At 40.1% G+C, this 16,108-nt stretch overlaps 1 protein-coding gene across 2 annotated transcripts in view; it reads right to left on the reverse strand.

Moving 5' to 3' along the window:
- Positions 1–15,095, reverse strand: part of HEXD (hexosaminidase D) — a 41,825-nt gene extending 26,730 nt beyond the window's left edge. Inside the window, exons 1-5 of one of the 2 annotated variants that reach the window (XM_044002203.1) lie at positions 14,864–15,095; positions 9,251–9,415; positions 6,482–6,591; positions 3,687–3,774; positions 2,131–2,295 (exon numbers count right to left, since the gene is read on the reverse strand). In XM_044002203.1, the coding sequence (XP_043858138.1) occupies positions 2,131–2,295; positions 3,687–3,774; positions 6,482–6,591; positions 9,251–9,334 (447 nt within the window). In that variant the 5' untranslated portion in view covers positions 9,335–9,415; positions 14,864–15,095. The remainder of the gene's footprint in view (positions 1–2,130; positions 2,296–3,686; positions 3,775–6,481; positions 6,592–9,250; positions 9,416–14,863) is intronic. The other variant, XM_044002205.1, reaches the window with a different exon arrangement.
- Positions 15,096–16,108: the final 1,013 nt, after the last annotated feature.

The raw sequence follows: 16,108 nt of genomic DNA on the forward strand, positions 1-16,108 counted from the left end.
AATCATAACATCTCTGATTTAAATAGGACTTCTGAGGTCATGAACTTTAGCCCTTGTTTCAGAAGTGCCTAAGTCTTAATAGTGATTATTTCATGTGATTAAATATCCATCAGGGTGGACTACATTCATTTTTTTTACAGTTACTGATAAACTCATATTTATACAGCACTTTAAACGTTTGTAAAGTGCTCTGCATAGATTATCTCATTTGATCCTTTCAACAACCCTGTGGGCCAGAAATTATTGTTATCCCTTTTTACAGATGAGGAAACTAAAGGTCAGAGGGATAAAGTAATTTGTCTAGGGTCACACAGCAAATGTGTCTTAGGTAGTGTGATAAAATAATAGAATTTGGCAGACGCCCAGGGGTCCCACCTGATTGATTTAGAATTGTTTGAATTGGATGAGAATGAGAAACTGACTAAGTACCTACTTGGGAATGATTAGATATAGGCCACACCTGGCCTGCCCTGAGTGATGTATACTGCTGATGTCAACAGGGGGACCATTCTCAGCCATGCAACTTGAAGGACCTCCCTTTTGGGGGAGGGAGAGAAAAAGTAGAAAAGGGAATGCTTGCTCAGAGGAGCTCTCTCTTTCCTGTTGGTGAGCTTCCGAGCAGACTGGAGAGGGACTATACAGCTGACTCCCATAGAAACTACGGACCCCAGGTGGTGAGTTAATAGAAATGAGGCAAGGTCTTCGAATTAGCTGAGCTGGAAGCAAGTTTGGGGATTGAGTAAGTCTTTGCTAGAGCCGGGGAGCTTATCCATTTTTCTCTTCCCCTATTCCCTTGTCATTGGCTTTATTAACTTCACCTTTGTTGTGTATTTTATTCCCATTAATAAAACCTGATTTGTTTGTGGAAAAGAGGCTGTTAATCTCCTTTCTTATTAGTCTGGGAGAAATAACTAAAAAAGGCAGTTAGGAAGAGAGGAAACTTTGGACCTAGAGGTCCCTCATTATTTTCAGAACCCCAGTATTATGGCGAGCCACCCAATTAACTCTCCCCATATTAAATTTGGCCCTTACAGTAGGATTCAAATACTGGTTTCCCTCAAAGTCCAGCACCTCACATATATCATGCTGCATCTTCTAAACTGATCCAAGCCTGACAGCAATATATTACATAATGATTATATATTCAAGGAAATCATATCAAAAGTCTTTTTGCTTGTCAAAAATATGTATTTCTGACAGGTTGCTCAGGATCAGGAGGGCTACAAGCTGGATACTGGGCCCCCCCCCTTGAAGTGCTTCAATTCTTGGTTTATCTTAATGCATGCTCTGAAGATACACTGAGATGTCAGACTGAAAAAGTCTCAAAAGAAGGCAGGTAGATAGGTACAACCCCAGGGCTCTTGAAAGATCATGTATGCAGACATGATTGAGAACAGAAAGACCTAAAGGATTTTGTCTGTATAACAAGTGATGGTAAAACTAAAACCATCTTTAGTCTCAGTTACTTCCTAGGGAAGACCCATCTGGCCAGGTTGGCTCTTGTGAGCTGGTCTATGACCCATTTAGCATTTAACTAAACCTGTGTACTTATATGTTCATTCTTTATAGCCTGTTGCTCATGAATCTTATGTAGTTATAATCAATAGTTGTGATTGGATTCAGGGAAGAAATCTGATCAACACAATGACCAACCATAATTGTAGAGGATTCATGATGAAACATGGTTCCTTCTGATAGTTCAGTAATGGGTTCAGAGTGCAGATGAAGGACTTTGCTTTGTTTGACTATACTAAAAGGTGTTTTATTTTTCTTGTTTTCTCAGTGGGGGAAAGGGAGGTGGGAGGGAGAGAAGGCAGGTCTTTCTTTGAAAGTAAAATAAGATTTAATTTTTAAAAAATTCAGGGAACACTGGTTAGAAGTGAGGCTTTAACTGCTACTGAAAAATTTCTTAAGCTAACCCTTTTGTAAATACTTTTACCATTTCCCTTTTGAAGCCAGGGTGCAGAGGAAAGTGAAATAAGTCAAGGAGTAATTTGGAAGAACATAGGGAAAATTCCCTAGTTAATTCAAGTCTATCCTGCTTTTTTTTTTTAAGTAAGGCAGACATGACTATAATAAGTGAGAATAGGTACTTCAGGAAGTTTTCAGGACTGGAGGGAGGTGTCATACCTCATCACATCCTATGTGGAACCATCGAATGCCTCTGTGAAGCTCCATTACTTGATTGATCATTGTACCCACTAATGCCAGGGATTCTTCCTTGTGGGGGTTCAAGGCATTTGGAAACAGCTCTACTTCCCGGAGGTGGGAAAACTGCTCATGCTTCAGAACAAACTGCAGGAAGAGAAAGTCAATTTATTCAATGACAGACAAAGTAAAACTGGAGAGAGAATGCCTCTTAGAAGAGGAGTAGACTGTGAGGACAGAAATATTGTATAAAATGTATACTAGGTATATATTATAAATATATATAAATGTATACTAGGTAGTAACAAGTTAGAATACAAGGTATAGGGTATTTTTGCTTAACTGCTTTTCTTTGTTATAAGGGAAGGTTTAATTCCTAGGAGGGGTGGGAGTGGGGGGAAAGATGGGGAATATTTCCAGAAATGACTGTGGTATAAGAATAAACGGCATCTATTAAGTGCCTACCATGTACTTAGTCCTATGCTGAACTTTTGTTGTTCAGCTGTTTCACTTGTGTCCAGCTCTTAGTGATTCCATTTGAGACTTTGGTTTGCCATTTTTCTTCTCCAACTCATTTTTCAGATGAGGAAACTGAAGTAAATAGGGTTAAGTGACTTGCCCAAGATCACACAGCTAGTAAGTATCTGAGATTGTATTTGAACTTAGGAAGATGAGTTTTCCTGACTCTAGGCCAACACTCTATCCACTGTGCCACCTAGCTTCCCTAGGTACTAGGCACACCTGTGTAAAAATGAAACAGTTCCTATAAGGAAGCTTATGTTCTAACAGGAGATATAACACGTACATATAAGTAAGATATAAAATACATGCAGGATAAATAGAAAGGCTTAATGGGAAAGGTGCCAATGAACAGAAAACAAAAGATTCCAAGAGAGGCAGAAGTGAGAGGGAAATCATAGGGAGGGCAGAGAGATGGGAGATTGAGCAGTGTATGTGAGGAGCAGCATAAAAGCCATTCTGACTGGGCCATGGGGAGTAATGTAGGTTGGGGCCAAATTGTATGGGGCTTTCAAAACTAAACAGAGGTGTTTATAATTGATTCTAGAAGCAAAAGGAGCTACTGGAGTTTATTAAGTAGTGACTGCTGTGATCTAACCTGAGCTTTGGAAAAATCATTTTATTAACTGTGTGGAAAATGTATTATTACAGAGGGAAGAGACTTAAGGCATGGAGACTAATTAGGAAGGAAATGTAATTGTAAGGCCTTTCTGGTCCTCTTAGAGTAGGGGTTGTGTGGGTAGAGAAAAGGGGACAGGTGTGAGAGAGATCATGGCAGCAGAATTTATTTGGTGACTGACTATATGGGAGAGAGGGAGAGGAGGATAAAATATTAAGGATAATACCAAGATTATAAACCTGGGTGACTGAAAGGATGGTGAAGCACACAACAAAAATAGGGAAGCTCAAGTGGGAAGTGGATTTGAGGGGACTAGATTTTACGATCTATAAAGTTCCTTCAAGCTCTATTTCTAGAAACTTCATTTCTATACACATTAAATAAATAGTTCCTCACTTACTTCCATGTGTCCAAATGTTTGCACCAGGGGAATAACCTCTAACTCATGTAGCTTGGCCAGATGAAGAATTTCCTTGATCTCAGAGGGGCTAGAGAAATGAATTGAGGGAAGTTAATAAAGATGTTGTCAATACAGTCATTGCCCATACCCTCACCAAGAAATGGTAGCCCATACCAGTTTCCTAAGGCAACTGTATAACAGTCAGCAAATTTTCATTATCACAAAACCTTCTTTGAAGGAAAGTTTGGGGAAAGTATTTACTCCAGGATTTGGATGAAAATGATGGTCCAAATAAGCACTTAAAACAGAATTTCTGAAGCACCTGAAATAATGTCAAACTGTTTCTTCAAAGATTTATTTTAAAGATGTATTTACAGTTAAGGAAATAGAGGCTAGAAGAAGTAATATGGTCTGACTTTTTTTTTTCCTTTGGGTCAATGACTTGCCCAGGGTCACACAGCTAGTTAAGTGTCAAGTGTCAGGCCGGATTTGAACTCAGGTTCTCCTGAATCCAGGGCTGTTGCTTTATCCACTGCACTACCTAGCTGCCCTATGGTCTGACTTAAAGTCAGAGACCTCTATCATAATCTTAGCTCTGTTACTAATTGTGTGATCACAGACAAGTCACTTCACCACTGTCACCAAACTGCCCAAGTTCCCCAGACATTCCTGGTATCTCCACCATCCCCCTAACATTCCCATTCTAAACGGTCACATTCCTGACATTCATATTCAAAATTAATCCTTCTGGTGTTTGAGTTTCCATAGCACTTTGTACCTCTTATGTGCTTTCACTATCTATTTTGCATCATATTTATTTGCAAGCCCATGGGATTGCCTCTTACTTATGCTTCTATTTCCTTTGTTTTGTTTTTTTTCATAAACATTGGGGTTTTTTTTGTTTTTTATAAACATTTTTTCCTTAATAGTATTTTTTCCAGTTACATGTAAAGATAGTTTTCAACATGAATTTTTTATAAGATTTTGAATTCCAAATTTTTCTCCCTCCCTCCCTTTTCTCCTCCTCTCCAAGACAGAAATCTGACATAGCTTATGTATGTACAATTACTTTTAACTTATTTCCACATTAGTCATGTAATAAACATTTTTATTTAAAGTTTTGAGTTCCAAGTTCTATCCCTCCCTCCATTTCCCTGAGGTGGTAAGCAATTGGATATCTTGTATTGCCTTTGGCAGGGTGCTGGCTTGCACCCTGAACAGAGTAGATACCTTTCTAATTAAACCTCTTGGTGCCTCAGTTTCAGTGTCTGTAAAGCAGAGATTAAAGTAACTGTCCTTCTTTACTTCAAAGGTAAGCTGTCAAGATCAGAGGAATAAGAACATAAGAAATGTCATATTTAATGAGGCTTGTGGTACAGCGGATCCAGCATTTGGTTTCCGATGGTGGTATCAATAGTTTTTGTGAAGGTACATTTATCCTCTCTGATGATAACCTCAAGAGGTTATAGAAGTAACTAAAAAACTATTAGGTTTAAAAAGTAACAACTTAAAGATTATTAAAAAAAACTTTTACTAAGTTTCTTTAAATAACCCATTTAGGATTTTCATGCATGAATTTATCTAACCCTTTTGGAAGCTTTTTATACTTTTTTTGTATGTGTCCATACCACATCTTAGGTTAATCAGCAGTGTACCTAGTTACTAGTATTACCAAGTATTATCTTTTAAATAAAGCAGGTCTTCCTTTCATTTATCTTAAATGCACCTCCTTATGACTTCAAAGAGTCCCTGTTACTTCTAATATATCAAAGTCTGTCTTTCTGTCATTCACAATTTTATAGATTTTCAACCTATTCCTTTTTAGCTTTTACCTTTTCGGTCTGAAACATTTTGATCTGACCATATAGAATCATGATTACTTACATTATTTTAATCCTGATATGTGGAATGGTTTTCAGTTCTTTTTTTTTTTTTTTAACGGCACCTCGGGGTAGCTAGGTGGTGCAGTGCATAGAGCACTGGCCCTGGATTCAGGAGTACCTGAGTTCAAATCCGGCCTCAGACACTTAACACTTACTAGCTGTGTGACCCTGGGCAAGTCACTTAACCCCAATTGCCTCACTAAACAAACAAACAAACAAACAAAAGGCACCTATGTAAACCTCAGAGACAAGATGGCCTAGCATATAGAGAGCCAGTCTCAAAACAAGGAAGACCTTGGTTCTAGATATAACCTCTGACATATACTGCATGACCCTGGGCAAGTCACTTAACATCTCAGTTCTCTAGGCCAGTGGTGTACAATTGAAACAGAAATAGGGCCAGCAAAGCTACATAAGGACTCTTGAGAGCCCCTGACTTAGAAAACCACATATCAACATCATGCATGTTTCATTGTATTTTTACTTATTTTGTTAAGTGCTTCCCAGTAACATTTTAATCTGGTTTATCCTTCTTCTGACCCTCCCCAAAAGGTTTGACATCTCTGCTGTAGGCTGATCATTAACATTATAAATTACAGAGAAAGTGCCAACATACAGTGGTAGGGATAGTTTCCTTATTTGCGGGTTTCCTATATTAATGAAATCATAGGTCCAGACCTTGTCCCTATGCATTACTGATTTTCTCATATTAACATGTCATTGCTACTAGATCAGAAATAAGCTGATCAAAAAATCACTATAACCATAAATGTTAAATTCTCAATTCTCCAAGCACCCCATTGAGTTTCTTTTTGCTCTGTAGATTTCCTCGTCTTTCCATTTTCAAGTCATTGTTAGTCTAAGATGAATCCATCCCCAGACCTCCTGGTTACCCCGTAACCCTCAGGATACCTGTAGGCGTGCCTGGCTCTCAGAAGCTGTAGAGGGCCCTCATAGGGAAACATGTCTTCATATTCAATGAGGATGCCATTGGCACCAAGGGCATGGAAGAGAGGGAAGATCTGGAAAAAGAAAAAAAGGATAAATTACTAAGCATAGCTTGGTGTAAATAGATGACTTGAATTGAAATTTGTATTCTACCACCTACAAAGGGGATAAGAAATCATTTACATGTTAGGGTTAATTCTTTTAATCGATTCAATATTTAGTTGAAATCAATATGTAAATAAGATTTTTGACTATGTATATAATGCTTGAAAATTAAACCAGCAAACAGGTAGGATGGAGCTCAGGTCTAAGGACACAAAGTCTGATATATTTATATATTTTCAAATATATTTATTTGGTGGCTTAAGGGAAGCTGTTAGTACTGCTCTTTGCCCCCACTTTCCAATCCTTTCCTAGTAGGTGACATAGTTACACTATAATGACTGGTTACCTGGGAAACTGGATTGAGTTGGAGAAGGGAAAGAGAAAAAGATGATAGTGAAGACTTGTATCTATCACACCTAGGTAAAGTTTATTTGTGGCCAGTGATGAGGGCAGAGGCTTTGATGATGAATGTTAATATCTGTACATTGAGACTGAATGACAGCTGAGGTGGGATTGAATGACATAGGAAGGAGTACCTACTTGTGTTAGGAAAGAGGGCTGTGGTAAGGGATTCATCGTAGGTGTGCCTTGGGGAACAAGGCATACTTATTATCTGTGATTACATACTTACTTTTTGTGTTTTTTTAATATATACTTCCTACTTATCATCTATGGTTATATAATTCCTATACCCCAAATGCATTAGAAATATAACTTTACTGAGGGTAGTAAAAGAGCCCAGTAAAATGTTGAGTCTGAGAAACATTTGGGGGCTAATAGGATGGGATAAGAATGACCTTTAGAGATCAGGTAATTGAGGGGTGAGAGTGAAGAGGAAAGAGAAAGATCTGAGGAAACAAGCCTACTTGCTGTCCCTCACATGACATCCCATCTCTTTGCCTTTCTACAATCTACTTTGGAATGTATTCTTTTATTCTGCCTCTAAGAATCTCTAGCTTTCTTAACCACTTAGCTCCTGTCATTTTACACACCACACTTTTATTATCCCCACTGAATATATTTACATATATATGTATATGTATGTATGTACATGTGTTTCCTACAATAGGATGTAAATTCCTCAAGGGCAGGGACTATTTTACTTTTGCCTTAGTATCCCAGTGCCTACCACAGTGCCCTGGCATGTAATAGGTATTTAATTAATACTTGCTGATTGAATGAAAAGGAAACATGTGCTAACTACCTGCCTATTCATCTAGATTCTCCTTAGCTCTCTCCAACTTCTTGTTATCACAGGTATTCAGGGCTTTTCCTTTTACTTTGAACTACTATATTACACTCTCTAGATTATAAATGCCTCTTTTATAGATTAAGAAATGTTTATTTAATTAAACATTCTTTAAGGTTAACATCAGAATCACAAACATGAAATAGCTGTTAGTTCATGATTACTTGGACTAGAGGAGGGGAACCAGGGTTTAGATATTTTAAAAGTGAATAATCCCCAAATTATATTTGGCATATACTGTTTGACTTGTTGGATTGTCTGGCTCAAAATAATAATAAATCTAGTTTTCCCCTTGTATGTTGACTGATATTGGCAGGAAGACCACAAAGCATATTGAGTGGCGGGGGAAACCCAGCCTCAGATTAACAGTTTGCTACAAATAAGACATAATTTAATATACACTGAGCCTAATCTATTGGGAAAAGTGCTGGATTGTGACTCAGGAGAGAGGTCCAAATACCAGCTGTGCCACTTTATTGTTGTGTGACTTTCACCTTAGTCCCTTAGACCCTCTGGATGGACCTACAAACAGGTTTGTAAAAACCTGTAAAAGGCTGGGGTTGGACTAGACCTCCAAGATTTCCTTCTACATCTAAATTTATGATTATAAAAAACATGATAGTTTCTTTAAAAAATTTAAGTTGTTCCTTTTAGCTCCCTCTTCATCCTTCTTTGACCATCCTTGTAGTTTACCCTGAGCAGTTTTCTTAGAACTGGTCTTTAATGATCAACTGTGACAGACTTAACTCTTTTCAGCAATGATCCAAGATATTGCCAAAAGATTTATGGTGGAAAATGCTCTCCACATTCAGAAAAAGAACTATGGAGTCTGAATGTAAACTGAAGGATACTATTTCCACTTTTGTTATTGCTTTGTTGTTGTTGTTTATTCTTTCTTGTGTTTTTTTTTCTTTTGTTCTGATTCTTCTCTTACAGCATGACTAATATGGAAATATGTTTCATGATTGTTATGTACAATCTATATCAGATTGCTTGCTGGTTTTGGGAGCAGGTGGGGAAGGGAGGATGGGAGAAAAATTTGGAACTCAAAAAATATCTTTACCTGTAATTGGAAAAATTTTTTAAAAATCAAATTAAATAAAAAAAAATAACTGGTCTTTAAGTATTCCTCAGGTACAATGTCTAGCATACATCAAAGAACATCCTTAATAAATGAAATTTATTAGGATGGGGTGGACATCAGATAAATCCATTTTTTACCCCAAAGATTATAAATACAACCTTATATAGCATTTGGGCACTGAACTGATTCAGAGAAAGTACAATATTAGTCCTAAACTCAGACTTTTGCAGACTAAGGAAAGCTAACATTAAGATGTTAACACAAAGTAAAAGAATAAACCCTATAAAATCCTTACCTCTGCCAGGTACAAGACCTTGGGGGGAGCTCCTTTAAGGTCCAAGTGTACTAGCTGCATTCTGAATGGTGAAGAGTCTGACATTTCGGCATTTATTAATGCTTTTCTCTCTCTCTCTCTCTCTTTTTTTTTTTTTAACAGTCAAGATCTCTAGTGTGGACCCTTCTACCAAAAGAAGAAATTGGAGTTATAGTTAGACTTCTTGGCATCTCTTTTAGTTCTTATATGGGCTATAGTTTTACTTTATTCTCTAGGACAGTAGTGTCTGGAGTTTTTGTGGTTGTGTGGAATAGGGGTGGGCAGATGGGTCATGTCCCACCCTCCCCACAACAGCCAATCACAGGCCATGTCTCTAACACAACCAGACCTATCTGTTACCCATTACAACCTAACTACCAGCTATATCAAGTCCCAGCCAGGTCCCTAAGGGTAGTTATACTATAACCCCAACTCTGACAATTATAGTAACAGCTATGCAAAGGCTACTGGGAAATCCCCTTCCTTCACTTCAGCATACCCAGTGGTAGTCCACTGCTTGTCTAGGAGAAAGATTCAACAAAGACAATATAAATGGGTTTCAGCTTTCCCATCTTAAAACTGAAGGATACTCATCATCTTATAGGATGGGAATAAAATACAACCAGTAAAAAAAAAGTAATTACATTTAAATGAAAGCAGGAGAAAGAATGTAAAAATCATTAAGATAGGTTTGTTTGGGGTTGAATTTAATTTTTTGGTGTGGAAAAATTATGAAAAGGATAAGCGTTTTAGAGTGATTATTATGGACCAGGTTGTGTGCTAAGCACTTTTTACAAGTCTTATCTCATTTGGTCCTTATAACAATCTTGGGAGGTGGGTGTTATTATTATCCCCATTTTACATATGAGGAAATTGAGACAGACTGGGGATAAGTGATTTGCACAGATCACACAGCTAGTAAGCATGTGAGAGGCTGGGATCTGAACTCAGGTCTTCCCAGTGCTCTATCCACTATGCTACCTTTTCAAGGTTTTTTTATTTTATTTGCTGCTGACTCATGAAGATGCATATTTTGTTTAGGTTAATATCAAAGTTACTTCACCTTCCTTGAATTTATGCCAGAAAGGAAGCAGGGATGAGGGAGCCCTAGAATATACTGTATTGGGCAGTCTGGAAAAACAAACTAGCAAACAGCCAAAGCCAAAACAACAACAACCAGTAATCATTTAGAAGTGGACAATCTCAAGTTTATAAAGTGACTACATCTAGTGTTAAATTGGAGTAAGGATCTGGCTTGTGTGGTGGCAAGGTTTTCTTGTACTTCAAATACATTTTGCACAGAAAAAGAAAGCAAAATCCTACTAGGCTTGTATCATTTTATTTCTAAAAACAATGGAAGAAGGTCTGCCCTCCCTCATGAAATCCCTCAGAGGGCAGTAAAACAGCAGAATGAACATCAGGAAGTGAGTATGAACACATATGGACCAGTATTTGGTAAAGACAACTTTGAGAAACTGAAGCTCTCTCAAATGTTGACTTTCATTAAAACCTTATAAACGGGGCAGCTAGGTGGATAAAGCACTGGCTCTAGAGTCAGGAGGACCTGAATTCAAATATGACCTCAGACACTTAACACTTATTAGCCATGTGACCCTGGGCAAGTCACTTAACCCAACTGCCTCACAAAACCCAAAACAAAACAAAAAATCTTTATAAACTACTTCCATCTAATTGTGACCTTGTACAGAATAGGCTCAACAAAACTTCTGAGAAGGAACATTTTTCATCAGTACAGAAATTCTATTGTAACGTCTGTATACATTCTGAATGCCTGTTTCCTGCTTTCCTGAAGACCACTTCTTTCTACTAATTTTCCAACACTACTGTCAAGTAAAGAAATCCCAACTCTTCATTTTCACTGGCTGTCCCTCAAACCTGCAATTCTCTCCTTCCTCATCTCTGCTTCCTGAGCTCCCTAGCTTCCTTCAAGTCCTAGCTATTTGCATGTTGTCTTCCCAATAAGACTGTAAGCATCTTCGGAGCAAGGACTTCTTTTGCCTTTCTATGTTTCCCTTACTATACTTAGCAAAGTGCTTGGCATATAGCAGACACTTAAATGCTTGTGGACCCCCTGGGGGTAAACTTACAAGAGGACTTGGACAAGAATCATACAGAATGAGCAGCCAGGGATGGGTTGCATCTTTGGCAGGAAATCACAAGTTGATAAGATCATAACTTTTATTAATCAATCACTTAGGAAGTACTTTGTGTTAGGTATTTTGTGCTAAATGATAGGGAAACAAACACAATGAATGTATTAATCTGTAAATGCATTCAGTTTATATGAAAACAATGAAGAGTAAGTCTTGTTACTATGGCAGGACTCAACCATACTCAGATTTAAATTTTTTTATTTTTTTTGCAAGGCAAAGAGAGTTAAGTGACTTGCCCAGGGTCACACAGCTAGTCAGTATCAAGTATCTGAAGCCAGACTTGAACTCAGGTCCTCCTGAATCCAGGGCCAGTGCTTTACATACTCATAGATTCTAATGGACAATCTGTGGTACTTGCTGTTCTCCAAACATAATCAATGCCTTTGCCGAAGCCTTCCCTCTTCATCTGGAATGCCTTTGTCCTACCACCTAATTCCTAACCATTCTTTAAGATATAGGTCTAATATGATCTCTTCTATAAAGCATTTCCAGATCCCTCAAGCTGGAACCTTTCTCTCCCATCTCAAAATTACCATAACATTTTATATCTCTCATATTTGTCTATTATACATTGTAATATATGTGTGTGTGTACATGTGTACATATGTACACATTTATCTTCTCCAAGGGGGCAGAGGTTGACTTATTTTCAGACCACCTTATTCCTTCCTAGAGTGTGGTGTTTAATAAATTCCAATTTGCTATTATACATACACATATGATTTTACAATTTCATTGATACAGAAAACTCACAGAGGAGAAAACTCCTTTAACCAAAGCAGGGTGGGCACCTTCTTTGCAATTTAGTCTTAGACAGTTGCCTATAGCAAAGCTTCTTAAATGACCCTATTTAAAATGACATATAGAAATTTGGTAGTAAATGTTTGATTTGTATACCTATTTTGTATACTCTCCAGGGGAAAAGTGGTGGAGAGTGGAAAAAGTTTGAGAAGCTCTGGCCTAGAGCACAGAGATGCTGATTTATTTGCCCAAGGCCATAAAGTCTTTCTGGCTCCAAGGCCAGCTCTTTACTCTTGGGTTACTTCTAGAGGATAGTAAGTGCTGGGGATCCAAAAAAGAGGCAAGATGGTCCCTGCCCTTAAGGAGCTCACAGTGTAATGAGGAAGACAACATGCAAACAAATAAGTACAAACAAGTTATATGCAGGATAAACAGGAAATAATTAAGAGCGACACTAGAATTAAGAGGGCTTCCTTCTAGAAGGGATTTTAGCTGGGATGTGGAAGGAAGCCAGGAAAGCCAATAGGTGGAGTGGAAGAGGGAGAACATCCCAGGTATGGGGGACAGTCAGGAAAAATGACTGGAACTGAGAGTTGGAATATATTATTATTTAAAAAATTTTTATTTAATTTTTTTTAGTGAGTCAGTTGGGGTTAAGTGACTTGCCCAGGGTCACACAGCTAGTAAGTGTTAAGTGTCTGAGGCTGGATTTGAACTCAGGCCCTCCTGACTCCAGGGCCAGTACTTTATCCACTGAGCCACCTAGCTGCCCCTGGAATATATTATTAATGGAACAGCAAAGAGGCCAGTGTCATTGGACTGAAGAGTATGTGGTGACTGGAAGGTATGGGTGTGTGTGAGTGTATGTGTGTGTAATGACACTAGGTTATGAAGATCTTTGAATGTCAAACAGAGGATTTTGTATTTGATCCTGGAGGTGATGAGGCAGCTACCACTCAATGGATAGAGCACTGGGTCTGGAATCTGAAAGACCTGAGTTCAAATATGACCTCAGACTAGCCGTGTAACCCTAGGCAAGTCCCTTAACCTCTTTTTGCTTCTGTTCTTCATCTGTAAAATGAGTTGGAAAGGGAAATAGCAAACCATTCCAGTATCTTTACCTTGGAAGTCCATGGGGTCAAGAAGAGTTGGATTCAACTGAACAACCTGGAGGTGATAGGGAGTCCCTGGAGTTTACTGACTAGGGGAGTCACATTGTCAGATCTGTGTTTTAGGAAAATCACTTTAGTGGCTGACCGGAGCATGGATTGGAATGAGGAGAAACTTGAGGCAGGCGGGGACCCATCATCAGGCTACTGCAATGATCCAACAGTGAGGTAATAAGGACTTGCACCAGAGGGGTGGCAGTGTCAGCAAAGAGAAAGGGGGGTATATTAAAGAAATGTTGCAAAGATGAAATCAACAGGCCTTGGCAACAGATTGGATAAGGGGATAGTGAGAGATAGTAAGCAACTGGGGTTTTGAGTCTGATGGACTGAGAATATGCTGTTGCCCTCTGGGTTTAGGGAGAAAGATAAGAATCTGGTTATGTAGAAAAGGCTAAGTTTTTGCCACTGACAACATTTTTTTTGCTAAGCAAGGAAATAATGGAAATAAGCTGTAAAGGACTTATTTAACCCATTTAAGCAAAACAATTTAAAATATTTTAGCATATTAATGACTTGCAGAATTCAGATCCTGTCCCAGACATCTCGTGGATGTACAAACCTGGACGTACAAACCTGGACATGTCATTCCCCCTTCCTGTAAAATGGGCTTAATGATGTACCTCCCAAGGTTGTAAGGCTCAAGGAAGATGACACATGCAAAGCATTTTGCAAACCTTAAAGAACTGTGTGAATATTAGCTATACATCAATTTCTTAAAACAAAGGGCCCTTTTTGGGATATGTAGTATTTACTCCGACTCCTGTCAACTCCTGTCCAGGAGAAGGTTGAACTGAAATAGGAAAACACAATAAGCAGATATACTGGACAATAAACTACAAAACTCACTCCACAAGATTAAAGGACAGTGGTCTGCATCTGAATGGAGATTAAGCAGGCACAGTTTATCCTTGTATTCATAAAAGGCAAAACCCACCCTCTCAGTCCCATAGTATAGCATTAAATATAGTTTTACAATTAATTGTTGTAATGGATTTCTTAAGGGGCTACAAATAAGTTCACGGGGTTGGACTGGGAAATTCCTCAGTCATTCAGGTTTTCTGTACAATTCTGTATTTGAATTGTATGCCCAAGAGGGGCAGCTAGGTGGCGCAGTGGATAGAGCACAGGCCCTGGAGTCAGGAGTACCTGAGTTCAAATCCGACCTCAGACACTTAACACTTACTAGCTGTGTGACCCTGGGCAAGTCACTTAACCCCAAATGCCTCACTAGAAAAAAAAGAAAGAAAGAAAGAATTGTATGCCCAGGAAAAGTCGCTTTTCCCCTCCTTCCTCCCTTCACTGCTCCTTCACCCCTCCTCCTTCGCCCATTTTCTACCTGGATGACAAGGGGGCCGGTGTCACCGGATTGAAGAGTTATGTGGTGTAAGAAGACTGGGGGCGGGGGTGGGGAGGTTACGAAGGTCTTTGAAAATCCCAGGAAAGGGATTTTCCAGACGATTTGGGAAAATCTCCTTATAACACAATCGAGAAAGGAAAGAAGAAAAAACTACCTTGACTTGAAGTTTCCAACCTGGCTTCTGCAATTAACCTCGGTGATTCCGCTCGTGTCCTGGGGGCCTGAGTTCTGCGGCGGCCCGGGAAGGTTACACACATAGAGAGCCTAGGCAGCCGAGAAGCGAGAAGGGAGGGGCGCCCACAGCTGCTCGTGGGCAGGGCTCGACGTACATTGGGTCCGAGAGGTCGCAGATCTGCACTGGCGGGGTAGAGTGTAAGCCAAAGGCGGTGAGAGGGGGCAACTCCAAGCTCAGGGCAGCGGCTCAGTCTATCTATCCTCTGCTCACCCGAGCAACATCAGCCTCCCACCATCCAGGCCTTCGGGAGCGCGAGGGAAGAGGAGCGGTCTAAAGCTCCGAAAGCTGCCCTGCGGCTCCTCTGCCAACGAGCAGTCTGCCGACCCACCGCGGCCCAGCCTCTCGGTCCCCGCTACGGCAGAGATTGCTCTGCCCTGGGCCTCCAGGCCTTAGAGCCGATGGCCGATCGCTTCGCTCTGCGTTCAGTCTAGAGGGACTGTACGCGGGGCTCCGGGGCCTCCTTCCTTGGGAGGCGTGACTGAAGTTCCTGTTCCCGGGCCCTCTTCGGTGGCGCCTGTACCATGGCACCTTACGACCGCGGTGGGGCTAAAGCGGACCCAAGGCGGCTCTCGGCTGGGGTAGAGCTGGTACAATCGCGGCGCCTGGACAGGTATGTGGTGGCAGTGCCAGGACAGGAGGGAGGAAGGAGAGAAGAGAGGAGAATTGGGGGTGCGGCCATGGGGGAGGCCTGGCTCGACACCTGCTTGGGCTTCCCTGTGCTGACCAGGACCGGTAAAAGGACCCACTCTGGTTTTTGCTCTCATTCTTCTTCAGGGCTCTTCCTGTATCTTTGTTAGAGTGGATTGTGGGACAGCTGGGCTGGGCAGGCTTCCTTCTCCAGCATCTCTGCTGGAGTTTACATAGGAAGGGGGCGTTTAGTACAGATTTGCTGATTAATTGATGAATGACGATTTTTTTTTTTGCGGGGCAATTGGGGTTAAGTGACTTGCCCAGGGTCACACAGCTAGTAAGTGTTAAGTGTCTGAGGCCGGATTTGAACTCAGGTCCTCCTGACTCCAGGGCCGGTGCTCTATCCACTGCACCATCTAGCTGCCCCCTTTTAAAAATTTTTTTTTTTTTGCGGGGCAATGGGGGTTAAGTGACTTGCCCAGGGTCACACAGCTAGTAAGTGTTCAAGTGTCTGAGGCTGGATTGAAACTCAAG

This window comes from Dromiciops gliroides, chromosome 4, assembly GCF_019393635.1.
Source record: "Dromiciops gliroides isolate mDroGli1 chromosome 4, mDroGli1.pri, whole genome shotgun sequence".
Classification (NCBI taxonomy): Eukaryota; Metazoa; Chordata; class Mammalia; order Microbiotheria; family Microbiotheriidae; genus Dromiciops; species Dromiciops gliroides.